The 15,138-nt window shown below is 48.1% G+C and overlaps 1 protein-coding gene across 1 annotated transcript in view; it reads right to left on the reverse strand.

Moving 5' to 3' along the window:
• igf1rb (insulin-like growth factor 1b receptor) overlaps window positions 1–15,138 on the reverse strand; it is a 36,277-nt gene that overhangs the window by 4,365 nt on the left and 16,774 nt on the right. Inside the window, exons 3-20 of the mRNA XM_040198005.2 lie at window positions 9,897–10,200; window positions 9,553–9,689; window positions 8,900–9,044; window positions 7,348–7,556; window positions 7,019–7,145; window positions 6,121–6,356; window positions 5,441–5,608; window positions 5,147–5,351; window positions 4,244–4,551; window positions 3,949–4,082; window positions 3,171–3,330; window positions 2,986–3,082; window positions 2,428–2,498; window positions 2,117–2,346; window positions 1,926–2,033; window positions 1,459–1,621; window positions 860–989; window positions 610–744 (exon numbers count right to left, since the gene is read on the reverse strand). Of these exons, the coding sequence (XP_040053939.2) occupies window positions 610–744; window positions 860–989; window positions 1,459–1,621; window positions 1,926–2,033; window positions 2,117–2,346; window positions 2,428–2,498; window positions 2,986–3,082; window positions 3,171–3,330; window positions 3,949–4,082; window positions 4,244–4,551; window positions 5,147–5,351; window positions 5,441–5,608; window positions 6,121–6,356; window positions 7,019–7,145; window positions 7,348–7,556; window positions 8,900–9,044; window positions 9,553–9,689; window positions 9,897–10,200 (3,067 nt within the window). The remainder of the gene's footprint in view (window positions 1–609; window positions 745–859; window positions 990–1,458; window positions 1,622–1,925; window positions 2,034–2,116; window positions 2,347–2,427; window positions 2,499–2,985; window positions 3,083–3,170; window positions 3,331–3,948; window positions 4,083–4,243; window positions 4,552–5,146; window positions 5,352–5,440; window positions 5,609–6,120; window positions 6,357–7,018; window positions 7,146–7,347; window positions 7,557–8,899; window positions 9,045–9,552; window positions 9,690–9,896; window positions 10,201–15,138) is intronic.

A 15,138-nucleotide genomic window follows, 5' to 3' on the forward strand; every position in this document is an offset into this window, starting at 1 on the left:
AATTAGCAGACCAATCACAGCCTTGCGGGCTGCAGGAGGGTTCTCTGAAAACGCAGAAACATAAACTAGGCTTAACTGTGCCTTCCCTAACTAGCAAATATTGACCTTTGCCAGTCTCCTCCACATCTGGCCTGTCGTCACATCCCGCGAAGCAAATACCGGCTCATTCACCTCAAATGAAAGACACTGCAGCATTTTGGGCTGGGATGCCGTTATGCTCTTGGCTTCTAGGATCAAGCTTATAGCTCACGGCACCCTGCGCCTTCCCATTTGTTCTCCTCGTGACTCCGTCATATGCCGCTTCCTCAGTGTGAACGGTGGCCACATTTGACTGGCACGCTCAATTTTCTAGTTTCATCTGGATTTCTACTCTGGCCGTTCCACATTAGGAACAAACACAGGTTGGCTGTGAATGCAATCGGCCCTGCGGTGTGAAGACCCCAGTGCAGGCGGGCAGAGGGGGCGGCCGCGCAGCTTCTTGGTTTGAGTAAATAACTAGATTTGTCAAAGTTGGTTGCTCTTGGCTTAAACAAACAGCGGAGTGGCGGGAAAACAAGGCAGCAGTGGGCTGGTTGGAGGGGAGGGGCACGCAGATTGAGTGTGTCTTACAGCATGTCGGGACAGTTCTGTGGTTTCTCCAGCAGCCCTCCCTCCATGACGAAGCGCAGCACCTGCTCGTTGGACAGACCCTGGTAGGGCTGTTCTGACAGGGTGGCAATCTCCCACAGCACCACCCCGAATGACCTGCACGGAGGAAGGAGAGGGGGAGGGGGTTACACGAGTGCCTCTTCCAAGATCACACTTTGAAACCCGTAAACACAGAGGAAACGAAGCCCCCGTGTGGTGTCCGTTTGCTCACCAGACATCAGAGGTGGTGGTGAAGACCCCGTCCTTCAGAGACTCGGGGGACATCCAGCGGACAGGAAGCAAACCCTTACCACCTTTGCGATAGTAATCAGTCTCGTAGATGTCTCTGGTCATGCCGAAGTCTGCGCAAATATACATACACACACACACGCAGTGAGGAAGTGAAGCATTGACGGCGTCTAACAATTCTTCTTAGTAACTTAAGTAAAACTGCTCCGGCTGGTTGTAGTACTCGTGTTATGTGCGTCTCTTTTCCACAGGGGGGCGCTCTTTACCGAGGTAATAGGCCAAAGCATTTTACTACAATCAGAGCGATCATTGTAACCACAGAGGTCGTGACGACGGCCCGGGTGTTTTCACACAGGTTAGATCCTACTCTGTCGTAGGGAACAAATCTGGAAAAAAGATGTTTACTTGCATCACATTTCCTCTGGAGCTGCGTACGAAGAAATGTTGACAGAACTACAAGGCCGCATCTAGAGGGTTCACTTAACAGGCATTAAGGTTTCCACTTTTGGAGTGCACTCCCAACTGCCTCACCAGTCTGCTCCGAGGCTGACATTGACCTCTGACCTCCTCATGGTTCTTTACCTCCTATCTTAACGGTGAAGTCCTCGGCCACCATGCAGTTCCTGGCTGCCAGGTCTCTGTGCACAAACTTGTTTGCGTTGAGGTAAGCCATGCCGTCAGCGATCTGCCCGGCCATCTGGAGCATCTTCTTCAGAGGAGGCAGAGAGAGGCTGGACCACTGTTGCTGCAGACAGACGGACAGGTCGGAGGAAGTGTGATGTCAGAGCAACTGACTGTATCCACTGAATCCAACAGACTAATTAACTAACTAATAACGGTTTCATTGTGTGCATGATTTGGCAGATTTAATTGCGTGACCAGCTCACAACAAAATATGTAGGCCTAAACCAACAGACAAGCTATTATTTTGTGGTGTTACTGGTTTAGGGACTATGATACAGTTTTTCAGATGTGTTAGATTGAGGCGCGGAATTCTCTGTATTCCGTTTAAAACATTGCTTTCGGGCAGGTTGGAAGTCAGTCGGTACCTCTTTAGGTCTGAGGGAGCGCAGGTAACTCTTCAGGTCCCCTCGAGTCATCAGCTCCATGATGACCAGGGTGGGCTGGCCCTGAGAAACCACTCCGAGGAGACGAACCTGCACGACACACAGCCCGTCAAGAGAACCGGACGACACCGTCGTCGCCTGGTACCGCCGTCCCTTCGCGAGCGCGTACGTACCACGTGGTGACAGTTGAACTCCTTCATGACGGAGGCTTCGTTGAGGAACTCGATCCTCCCCCTCATGCTGGCCGACTCGTTGACGGTCTTGATGGCGACGCGGGTCTCGGCTTCGTCCTTGACCACGCCCTTCGCGAGGCCCTCGTACACCATGCCGAAGGAGCCCTGGCCGAGCTCGCGGTTCAGGGTGATCTTCTCCCGTGCCACCTCCCACTCGTCTGGCACGTACACTGCACGGGGGAAAAAAACATGCGTTAATGAAGACGCAGCAGAAGCGTGCGCATCATCTCATGCGTTTACTCCTCACTCACTTTCTGCAGCGCTGAAGTACTCTGGGTTGACCGAGGCGTACAGGACTCCATTTCCAAGCCGATCGCTGCTCCTGACAAAAACAAAAAACACACCTGTTTACAGACGCACAAACACCGCACATTCTCCTTTTGCTCATAATACCGATATCACAGAATACTAGCAAAACATTTCTGACATGCCCTCTGGGGATGGAGGCATTGAAAACATCGGTTTAAGATTGTAAAAGGAAAAAGAAGAAACGCCAATAGAAAGGTTTTCAGGCATGGTTGCTGTTACATATGTCACAACATTTGCACTTACATTTGGTATTACGATTTAATGTATATTATGATGATTACATTTGTATTAACTTGTTGTAGCCAAACGTTGTTGCCGCTTAGACTACAATCAGTCTTGTGGGTTTGTTTGAGTATTTTGCAATTGAATATGGATCCTAATGTGACCACATCAACAATTACCTACTGGCGAAACATTGATTCTGGGAGAGAAAAAACAGTAAAGCAGTTTCCATTGATTGAAGATGAACTGTTGGTCGTGTTTCTCACACACAGACGCACCTTTTCCTGCTGAGGACCACCAGCAATGGGACCAAAAGGCAGAAGAGGACGATGAGGATGGGGACAAAGATCATGGTGTACAGCATGTTTTCGTATCCTGTCGAGTAAAACAGTTGCGTCGTCATTTGTGAGCTGTGTTTGAGAACAGACATCTGTTACAGTGCGTGTGTGTTTGTTAGTCTTACGCTCAGCCACGTAGAGGTCCAGAGTGTGTGTCCACGAGCCGTTGCCAGCCAGGGACGTGGCTCTCACCCTGACCGAGTAGTTCCCTGGACCGAGATTAGACAGCCGAACGCCGCGCTGGTCCCGATACGTCTGACCAGAGACGCATTCATGCTTCTCGTTCTGACACACACATAGACACAAAAATAATGCTTACTGTGGACTGAATTTTAGAGATGCAAAATCCACAAAACGTTTCATCCAAACCATGCAATCCTACGTTGTTTCCACGTGGAATGAATGCTAGGGTTGACCACATGTTGTCCGGACCAGTTGTTGCTACTTAAGAATTTTCCTTTTTTTTTTTGTTCTGGTTGTGTTTCTTAGACGTCACTCTTGTTTAGAAGGTACATCTGCAAACCGCTTTGTGAATTGTCTTCTCATTAAGAGTACATGACCCAAGATGTTGACTTAAAATGAGCACAAACATCATTATGTACTTTGTAATACTTTATAGTGAGTTTGGGATTTTGATTACGTGGAAACAAAACTAAGAAAAACAAATGAAGAGGTTTTGTTTATCACCGTTTAATCTACATTTTTACAACCAACTACGAGTCTATGAAGCAAAGTGAGGAATGCTGTGCGTAAAGGGATTATTACCTCTAAATCGCTTGAATATGGACAGCACAAATAAATAAACTTGAAAGAATTCTGGATAAACATCAGGCTTTTTAATTCATTTTCCGTCTCTCTAGCTTTTTGTCAAGAACAGCATGTCCCCAGATGTTGATGTCTTACCTCAGCGGCCAGTTTAAACTTGATCTCATACATGAGGATGAGTCCGTTGGGGTGAGGCGGCTCGGACCAGCGCAGAAACACCCAGTCCTCGTGGCCGTCCCAGGTCACTGGGCCCGGTATGTCGTCGGCCTTTTCTGCGGAGCCGCGTGGGGAGAATAGGTTACAAATCGGTTACAATTTCTTCATTCAACATTGGCCAGCTTCCTTTTATTGTTTTCCGAGGAAGCAACACCTGGCCGGAAGACACTACATCGCCGGTCGTAATGCGTGTAAACGGCATCGTCCGTCCTCTAACCTGCGGGCCGCGTCCTGGAGAAGACAAACTCCGCGGCGCTGCAGCGTTGGACCTGCCGACTGCACGCGTGGATGTCGATGCGGTACACCGTGAACGGCTGCAGTCCGGAGATCTGCAGCTCGCGCTCCTCCACCGCCTGCTCCACAAAGTCAAACTCAATGTCGGCCGGCCCCACGTCCGCCGCCGCGCTGCCGTTGCCGGCGGGTTGCTGAGGCGGGGCGGTGCTGCTGTTGCCGTGCAAGCGGGTGCGCCGGGGTTGGGTGGAGTTGGCTACAGCGAAGAGGTCCCGGCGGCGTCGATCCGGCGGCCTGGAGAAGAGAGAAAAAGCATGTTAGAGCGAACAGAGTTCCAGTTCCAGGTGTGTGCCAGGTTTTGTTTCATCTTTAACTACATTTCGCTTTTTAGGGCAAACGAGCAACGTTTTCCTTCTCCAACTGTTTCTGACAGCCCCACTTCATACCAGACAGTCAATCTCTGGTATGTAGCGGCCGCATGAGCAGTTCCCAGAGTTAACAAGGGGACATGCGTGTTGGTTCACACTGTCCGGGGATGACGTCAGCCAGAAAAAGAAAAAACCCAGGAAACATGAAATCCTCGTCCATCCAAGTACATTCATCCCTTTTTTTGTGTGCAAGACATACTGAGAAGTAATTAACACCAACTGGACTGAAGTCTGTATATTGTGTGTGTGTGTGTAGATGCAAAGATAGATAATGTGATGCAGATGTCTGAAGAGAAAGACAGCCGAATCCAACAAAAGCCAAAAAGAGCTTTTCCTGAGTACATATGTTGAAACGGTTTCGTTATTTTAAACTACTAGTGAGCATGGCATTGTAGTGGCCGAAAAAGCGCTGCCCCCCCCACCCCCTCCCTCCAATGAGGCGATGACTATGAGCCGCTCACCTCGGTGTGAAAATGGAGTTGTGCAGGAAGTTCTCAAAGACTTTCCTGTAGGACGCGTCGGCAGCTTCGGCCTCCAGGTCCTCGACTGATTTGGGGCAGAGGCAGCAGGGGCCTTTGTCCGGCCCGTCGTCTGCCTTGGTGGGCTTGGTTTCCTCTTCCTGGTCCCCCACACCTATGGCAGCGATCCTAATGGGGATCTTCAGCTCTGGAGGAAGAGGAGGCAGAAGATGCGTTATTGCGAGAGTTCTCTCTGATTGAACAACTGTTGACTGTGTGCACGTTTGTGTTTTGTACCCTTAGAGCAGTAATTGTGCTGATACAGCTCACGGTCTTCGGCTTGTTGCTGCCACCTCACCAGGTAGTAAGTTTGGTTCCCGTTGGGCGAGATGGGCGGCGACCAACGCACCACCAGCTGCGTGGTGGAGTTTGAGTACGCCCGCACGTCCTGAGGCATGGAGGGCGCTGCAAGAGAGACGTGAAACCTGATCACCGCTGGTCTCTGTGCTCGGTACAGTAATGGTTTTGTTTTCCCTTTGCTTATTCCTCCACGGTCGGCCACAGCAGATGCGATTCTCATAACATCACATCAGGTCTTCGCGGCAGAGCTGGATTTATTTAAAACAATCTTCAGTTTCATATAATCATATTTTGCAAATCTGATTTTTGAGTTGCAGCTGTGTTTACTAAAACTGCCTCCTCTCCATGCTCCTCACACACTATGTCTGGAGCACAGAAATGCGAGCGCACTGCAGCCATGGACCAATCTCCAATGTGTTTGAGAAACAAGCAGCAGTGGGGGCAGAAACATTTTTTGGGGTCTGACTAGACCCCAAAATGTTGGCGTTGCTGGCAATTATGACCAACTCTTTAAGCACCCCTCATTTGCAATCCCTTGTAATGCCTCCTATGGTGACCTTTGACCATGAACTTAACAATGGGCTTCTTATAACCTAGACGTTCTGCATTGAATTTACCGGAAGGGCTGGTACGGATGTAGACCACCTTGCTCTTGGCACTTGGCAAATGTTTATCCTCCACCATGAGCGTGATGGCCTTGACGAACACGGCGTACTGCGTCCAGGGCTTCAGGTTGGACAGCAGAACTCCGGGGTCTGAGTCCTTGTCCGGCCTCAGCTCCACGTCCACCATATTCCAGCTGTTGGAGCCGCAGCCGTCCTGGCCCTCGAACTCGGTGATGTTCTGGAAAGGCCTGGACGGAAAACAGTTCAAAATAGATCAACTATCAACTTGTCGATTCACAGTAAAACAAATTGCGCGGTTGTCATGTATCTCTTTTTTTGAAAGACACCTTTTCTATTCTTGCATTTCCATATTTCAGGGACATAAACAAACCCCTAAACATCTTCAGAAAATACAGAACAGTGTTTCATTTGCACTTATATTTTAGTAGATTCAGTGCTAGTCAAAAGTTTGGACACATTTTCTCATTTCAATCCGAGTGTTTGTCCACATTTTGTTTTGAAATTATTAGTGCGTCATACTGTGCAAAAAGATATTATTAAAGTTACATGTAGTTCTAACCATGATTGTGTAATTTACATAAAAGGTGCAGCGCGTAAATGCAGTTTAAAAAAAAAAGGGCACAGGGATACAAATGTGAAGAAACATCCCCTGAAACGACATGGGTGAACGGTACCGGATAGGCAACTCATTAGAATTGCTTTGAAATGCAAATGTACGTGCTTTTTTATAAAAATATAACCTAATGGTGAAGGTCAGATTGGGCCACTGGTTTTGCCTTTAAGTCTTTTGACAAGCAGGGGAAATAAAGCTCTAGCTCTGTTTATAGCTACAATTAGAACAAAAGGAAGCAGCCACGGTTTGGGGGGGGGGGGGGTCTCCAAAACTTACGCCTCCTTGTAGTAGACGATAAAGCTGATGAGGTCTCTGTAGTCGGGGGGGCGGTAGCGTTGCCAGGTCAGCTTTATTCTCGTACTGCTGGTGGTGTTGGACTTGAACGTCAGGATTGTGCTTTCACCTAAGAAGACGGGAAAAGGGAGTGAATTTCAATGTGTTTCCCTTGGTATGTGCAACGATCTGTCTAAATGACAGAGCAGCTACGGGCGCAGAGCAGCACCAGGCTCTGAAAGGCTGTTCAGCAAAGCGCTGCAGTGTACACGCAGCAGACGCAGCATTTCAGTTGTTTGCGTTTCTCAGGGCGAAGCTAAAGTGACCCTTACAGCTGGCTCTGTCGCCGTTGTTTCTGAAATCGCTCTCATCGAAGCTGCCCTGGATGCCCGTCTTGTTCCACATGTCGCGGATCTCGGACATGCAGAGCTTTGGGTTGGCCCTGAAGGACAGCTTTCCTGCCTTGATGGTGAGGTTGTGCTGCTTCCAATCCCAAAGATACTGGAGCTGCTGGTTGTCCACTGCCACGAAGGCATACATGCTGCAGGGAGGGAAGAGAGGATGAATGAATGAAGGCCGATAAACATGCTTCTCCAGTCTAGATTTGTTCCATAATGTTTCTGTGTTGGTTTATTGTGATTCTTCCCACGCTCTACTCAGTAGACCTCCAGATTTTGGGCTGGTGTTTAATAACCAGGCAGACAATAGGGCGACACAGTAAGATAAAAAAAAACAAAAAAACACAAGGTCATTCACTCAGCCAGGGACTGCTTTTACATGCTGGAGAGAAGAGAAGATGCAGGTTTTTTTCACATCATTGGAAAACACTCAGTCAGTCAGGAATGACTGTAATGTGGGCCTTGGGACAGTGAGATTCCTGTGAAGTCGAGGATAAACAGACAAGAGGAGGGAGTGAAGGCCTCTCTGTGGCTTGTTTTTAAGTTGTGCTGCATCCAGGGTCTAACGGAAAAAATGTGGGGCGTCTGCGGTTGGTTTTTAGTCACAATATTTATATATTAAAGATAGAAATGAAGGAACTGATGCGTTTATTCCAGTAATAATATCACAGCTACTAACCCAAAACAAGTACGCCTGTCACACAAAAATCGCTTTCCAGTCTGCACCTTTACAATAAAAACATCCCTTTCCTTTTCCACATAGCCAAGCTTTCAGTGACTACCCACATTAAAACAGTAACGCTGCACATTAGTCCGACGTGATTACTACCTGAACGGCGGAAAGAGATTAGGTATAGTCCGGACGTTCCCATTCAACTCGCCGTAGCAGGATGGGTCATTGAGGCAGCCATTTCTATTTGTACGATTGCCACTGCGCCCGTACGGCGAGCGAACTTCAGTAGTTAGTGGTAGTATTTCAGTAAGTAAATTGGTAAATATCAATAGCTAAAAAAACAAAATGTGTTAGTGACAACTTTGTTTGATGAGTGTAACATCAAAGCCTAATGGTGGAATTAGCAAACCAGCTGGCAGGCTAACTAGAGCCTACAATACCAGCAGCAGGCAGCCCTTCAGGACCTGCTAGGCCTTCGTACCAGTTCACGCAACTACACGTTCAAGCGGCTCGAAGCGCCGATCCCGACTGAATGATTTCCCGCCGCGCCACTAAGGCGCAATACAATATCCTTCTGGTGAAAGCTCTACAGGAAAAAATGTGTCAAAAGAAGAGTGAAACAAGGAGTGGGCAAAAATATAAAAAGCCACTGGTTAAAAATGTAAGTTGCTTTGGATAAAAGCGTCAGCTAAATGACCTGTGATGTAATGTAATGAAACTGAACCGAGATCCGTCTCCACCAACGGCTGTTGGGGCTACGACTGGTGTTTGTTTTGTGTGTCCGTGCTTTAAGCCTTGTGCGTTTGTCCCTACTCGTCCAGAAGGTTGTCTCCATCGATGTGTCGGAGGTTGCGGAGGAACGCCAGCGAACTCAGAGTGTGGGAGTGTCGGATCCGCACATTACCGGTCACCCTCTGGATCAAGCCTGTGAAACTCTCCAGCTCTGCCACCATGTTGTCTGAACACACACAAAGACAACGCGCACACACGTTTTATTATCCTAGAAATACATTTTATTATCCTAGAAATACATCCACGCTCATCTGGAATATGTAAATGTTGCGTTGATACAATAATATAGTATGAATCTTGCTCAACGTTTGACATCTTGGTTTTACTAGAAATCTTTTCATAGAATCATAAAGAAAAATATACCTGAATTTGCCTTTTTTTCTATCTCAATTATTGAGATTTCATTTGCATTAATCGCCCTACCCCTCATCATTAAGACTCCTCAGGGCGACATATGGAAAAGACAGACTTCCTGGAGCTTTTTAAAAGCCTCGGTCTAGATCGCTTCTGCTTTGTAGACCCATTTATCTTATCAGCAAATCACAAAACTGCTTTGGGTGTTTTGAAAACAAAAATCCAGCAGTGTCACCTGTCGATATGTCAACACGCCAGCTGAGACGCACTACAGGCAGCAGAAGTCGAGGTCTGCTGCTGTTGAACAGGGCGGTACTTACGGCCTCGGCGGATGTTGATGTGCAGGTTGCCTTTGATAACCGTGCAGCCTTTGAGGGACTGAGCGGCATCCACGGAGTCGATGACCTTCTCCTCGCACACTTTATCGCACAGACCATCGCAGGCTTTACAGAACATACTGGAGACGGACGGAGAGGTAAGAGAGGGGACAGGAGACAGGGCCGTTTTACTGACGTTCATTGCATCCCTGAACTCTCGGAACTCCTTTATTTCAGTCTCTTTAACTCAGTGTGAAAGATTTTACGCCAATGATTGACAGCACCAGCCACATGATGGAAAACCTGTTATTATTTATAATGCGGTCGTCGGGGCGACGGCGGCTCACCTGTTGGGTGTGGCCTGCATGTACCCGTGCGGGCATTCGGACATGCACTCTCCGCCGTGGATGACGAAGCTGTTGAAGTCGGGAAGGTGGACCTTGGAGCAGACCTCTTTGCTGATGCATCGCCAGCCCTCAAACTTGTAGGTGTCGCGAGGGCAGTCGGCCACGCAGCGCCCCTGGTGGTAGTAGTGCGCGCACGCCGCGCACGCCGTGTCGCTCTCGGGGGCCGTGCAGCTGCCCAGACACTGAGGGTGGCAGCACTCTCCATCCGCAGTGCACGCTTGCCGCGCACACTTCTCGGGGCACTCTGATGGCGAGAGAAGTATTAAATACATGCAGATGGATAAAAATGGTGACACATTAGGACATCCGTCCAAATATTTAATCACATTCACAGCAGATTCAGTCCAACTCTGATATTCGTATCCACGCACATTCTATCCCATATTCAGAAAAGCATCTGAAAGGATCCACGTTAAATATATTTTACACGTAACTGTTTGAAAATGTTGAAAAAGTTGTGACCTTCAAAACAAAATAAAAAGAGTTTAAAAATATATAAATTCATACCGCGTTAATTAAAAAAGTTATAGTTCACCGTTTTGGGACCTTATGATCTCTCATTTTTTGCATGGATTCAACAATAATTTTGTGGTACAGCGGCAAACGTCTAAAGGTCCAGCATCAGGGTGCAGCTATAGTGTTATACCGAAGAACAATGGTGTGTTCTTTGAGAATGTGGGGTTGCCACACAAAGACATTTAAATGCCAGAACCTCTCACAACCTAAATCCAGCACATCCACAGCCGCAGTAAAAGGGGCATTTCCCTGCTTTAGGGAAAGTCAGCATGTGAGCCTGGCTCCCCTCTTCCCTACCCAGGTGTGCCCCCACGCTCGACCAAATGTACTTTTATCTATTAAAAAATAGATGTAATTACAGATACGGTTGTGTTTCAGCAGACTGTGCGGCTGCTGTGGAGCCTAGTGGGCTTCAAACCCAGATCCAGAGGGACAAAAGCCCCTCCGTTCCGGGTTTTCCACTGAGCACCGCTTCAAATAACTCCTCCAGTTGCTGCCCCTGTAAGTAAGAAAGGATATTGTAAAAAAAACACCAAAAAAACTGATGATTGAGACGCTTCAGAAGGAAAAACGCTGGACCGATCCGCGTCGAGCAGAAGACTTTACAGACAGCGGCTCATTGGTTTGACAGCACATGGCTACTGAGGCACTATTGTGGATTCCTTCCGTTTCCTGGGCTCCATCATCACCCAGGACCTCAAGTGGGAGCTGAACATCAGCTCCATCACCATGAAGGCTCAGCAGAGGTTGTTCTTCCTGAGGCAGCTGAAGAAATTCAACCTGCCAAAGACGATGATGGTGCACTTCTACACGGCCATCATGGAGTCCGTCCTCTGCTCCTCCATCACCGTCTGGTACGCTGCAGCCACAGCCAAGCACAAGGGCAGGCTGCAGCGCGTCATCCGCTCTGCAGAGAGGGTGATCGGCTGCAATCTGCCGTCCCTGCAGGACTTGTTCGCTTCCAGGTCTCTGAAGCGAGCCAAAAAGATCGTAGCCGACCCCTCTCACCCCGGGCAGAAACCGGTTTGTGCCCCTTCCATCGGGCAGGAGGCTGAAGTCCATCAGGACTAAGACCTCCCGCCACACGAACAGTTTCTTCCCGTCGGCAGTCGGGCTCATCAAGAGAGCCGGTCCCCCACTGACTGACTATAACATTCCACCGGTCACTCCCCTTCACACTGCACATGCCACTTTAACTGTCATTTCTAACTCGTCACTTTGTCGTCACTCGTCACATTGTCGTCACTTTGTCACTTGTTCGATAGTGCACTTTATGTTTAAATTTTTAACTTTATTCTCTTGTTTTATACTAACCCTAGCCTTATTCTACTAACCCATTTCATTAGCATTTTATCTTATTAATTGTGCACTGCTGTCTTGTTTGTCTATTGTTACACCGTCTACTGTCACGCACCAACCTACAAAGACAAATTCCTTGTATGTTTGACATATTTTGGCAATAAATGTTTCCTGATACCTGAGACAGAAACAGAAACTGCTGAGGAAAACAGTGCTGATGTGATTTCTGTCCTAAAGGGCATCAACTAAAAGAAGAGGGATATCAAAAGCAGCGACAGGAACCCCTCCCCCGACCAACCGAAGGAACTGTAATTTTGATTATGTCATCCACTTAGGTTAGCTGGGGCTGTGTTTAAACAAAGCGAGCCAAGTTGTTTATAGGATGTTGAGTGATAGAATGCAGACGCACGTAGCAACATGTCGCCTCGGTCAACTCCCGGCCGGAGGAGATGCGTTCCGCTGCTCCTCCTGTTTATGTTTCAGAGAAGCGTCCAGAACCAATGCTGGAGGGACGTATCGGCAGCTTGGACTTTACTAAAATCAGCTCAAATTGAGAAAACGGTTGTAGAATGAGCTGCTCAGGCTTTTTGAGGGGTGGGGGGGGATAGGAAGTCATTAGCAGGGCCTCCAACACAAAGAAGAGGTTCCAATAATTTGCCCGATCTTGTCCCTCTCCGACTTGTTTACAGGAAAGATTGCTGCCATAAGAAGCACGGCAACTTTGTCAGTAGGACCGTGGGAGGTTGATGCGTTGTTCTGAGGATCTACACCAGTACAGCCCTGCATACTGAAACGTCAGAGGAGATCTTAGAAGACCGTTCAATATTTAGGTTTGTATTCACACGTCATGCTTTAAAGCCATTTTTACCGCAAAGCCTCCATCCACGTCCTGCCTGTGAGGGACCGCGCAGTTCATGGCGTCGCCTCTCCGACATGACCAACGTGACCTTCCGGCCCGACCTCCTGAATCACACGCATCAGGGTGCCCCAGTCTGCGTGAGGCCACCAAGCTTTCCGCAGGAGGGAACCAACACCGCCACTTCTCTGGCACACAATGTTCTTCCCCTGCTCCGAGCCCTCGCCTTCCCTCGACTCCCCCGCCGCCCTCTAACCTCGGAGTTGGTGTGTGTGTGTTTGAAAGGCGTAATTTTGCGAGGTGCAGCCTGGGGGCGTGCAGACGCAGGGAGCTGCGGGACGGCAAGCAGTCAATCTGCAACGGAGGTTTCGGCCCAGACCGAAGCTGTTAAGTCTCCTGAACACAAACTCACTGGCTGACACGCAGGCGGCGAGATGAACAGTTTACAGCAACATTCCACAGGACATGTGCAGCGTAACCAATCCCAGCTTTTACCCCCCCCTTCGCGCCTTACTGCACTTTCTGGGACAGGTTGATGCAGAGCTGCAGCGAGAGGAGAGGATGTGGAGAGGTGGGGCAGTGGGAGTGTAGGGGGGGTTGAGGAGGAAGACAAGAATGAACTGCAGGAAGGGCGAGAGGAGGAAGAGGGGAATGGGGAGGAGAAAGGTGGTGAAGAGAGGGGTTTAAAGATGGAGAGGGAGGAGAAACACACACACACACACAGCATATTGTTGCCACAGAGTTGGTTAGTTTCCATTAAAGTGTCAAGCGAATCGGCCGCGTTCCCTTCAGCTGGTTCGGAGGGAGCAAACTGGGCTACAGTGCTGGATTGGTCACAAGCTGCAGGCTACACATGGGAGTCGTTTAGCCTGTAGAGAGGAAGCGGAGGCTGAGCGGCCTGAACAAGTCACCGTGGCCATATCACCCTCTACAACAGAAAAACAAAGAAAAGCTCTTGGATGACCACATGCGTGTACGGGGAATGTTCCAGGCACGCAGGTTAAACGTTCGCCACGTTACAATTTATCCAAATGCGTTTCACAAATCCACTCGCCAACTCTGGACGACTAAAAGGAGCGCTGGTTAAGGACGTTTTATTGAATCTTTCCAAGTTCCTATAAAGCTTTTATAATAAAACAATTGAAAACATTGGGATACATCTGGGTCCCTGTTCTTTTTAGCTACATTGGTATCTTCCCTTTTAGTAATTAATGCAGCTACATAGTTTGTTTGCTCCTGCCTCAGAGACTTTCTAATGAAAGGGTTGACTGTGGGAAGTTACAGTAGCTAAAACAAGTCACGGTTTGCTGCCACATTGGGCCCCGGGAAACATTTGAACATCAGCGGACTAATTCTTCATATTAGCCATAATAATAGGATCTCAGTCATTCACTCACCATTCTTAATATCTCACTGGCTGGTTGAACAATGGAAGTAGCAGGTGGATTGTATTTTCGTCCGTCTCTCTCTCGTTTTTTTTCTAACTGTTAATCCCGGGGCCCTATGAGGACAGCCTGTCCCACATGCGGCTGCAGACACACTGTTGCCGGCGTGACGCTGCAGGCATTAGCAGGGTGTACTACTCAGCACAGCGCAGCGCGACAATAACAGGCAACGGCAGACGTCTAGACTGATTAAAAAAACACAGATAGAGATCTATTGGCTTCGATTTCGCCAGCGCAGCCGTTTGTGCTACTGTGCTACTGGCATCTTATTAATAACCTCAGGCGTCATGTTAAAGCCCGGCGGAAAGGATCCACGGTCCTGCATTTGGAGTTTGTAGAAATGAAACAGATGATTGGGATCCACACCGTCTTGAACATTGTGATTAGAATTTAAATGCATCGCACGTCTTATGGTTAAAAGTAGAGGAGAAATTCTAAAAAGGATTTGCTCCAATGAAACAATAACCCAAAACCTTCTGTTCTCACGGGATCAACAAATCCATCAAGTTCAAATAACTTGATTTGATCAGGATGTTTGATGAAAATGGCTCAAGTCAATAATGGGATTGTGATGTTTTTGTCTTTCCATTAATTGTGTTGCCATGGTGACAAAGACAGGCAGGAACGGGCCCCTGGGGCTCCCTTAACGTCCTGTATGATTTGGTTTAATTACCCTCACCGATGCGACAGGGCTGCGCCATGTGGTCCAAAATAACAATGCGAGGCAACCGTAGTTATCCGGCTTATTTGTTTTCACAAATTATATTCAACATCCCCTTTTCGCATCGCATCAATATAAAACTGATCCAAACGCTTATAGTGGGCTTTGTTTTAAGAGATTTGTGGACGCCATTATTCTTGGATTTGGGAATGCAGAAACTTACTCAATACAAAAACACAGTAATGGAGCAACTGGCATAGACCATCGTGTCACTGCAAGAACTGGGCGAAATAAAATGGAATAACAATATGAAAGAAAAATCCAGGGTTCTACTCCAAACATTGAAGATGAATACACTGAACGACTCACCAGCACCAAACAAAACACAGATGTAATGTGACTACT

This window comes from Gasterosteus aculeatus, chromosome 12, assembly GCF_964276395.1.
Source record: "Gasterosteus aculeatus chromosome 12, fGasAcu3.hap1.1, whole genome shotgun sequence".
In the NCBI taxonomy this organism is placed as follows: Eukaryota; Metazoa; Chordata; class Actinopteri; order Perciformes; family Gasterosteidae; genus Gasterosteus; species Gasterosteus aculeatus.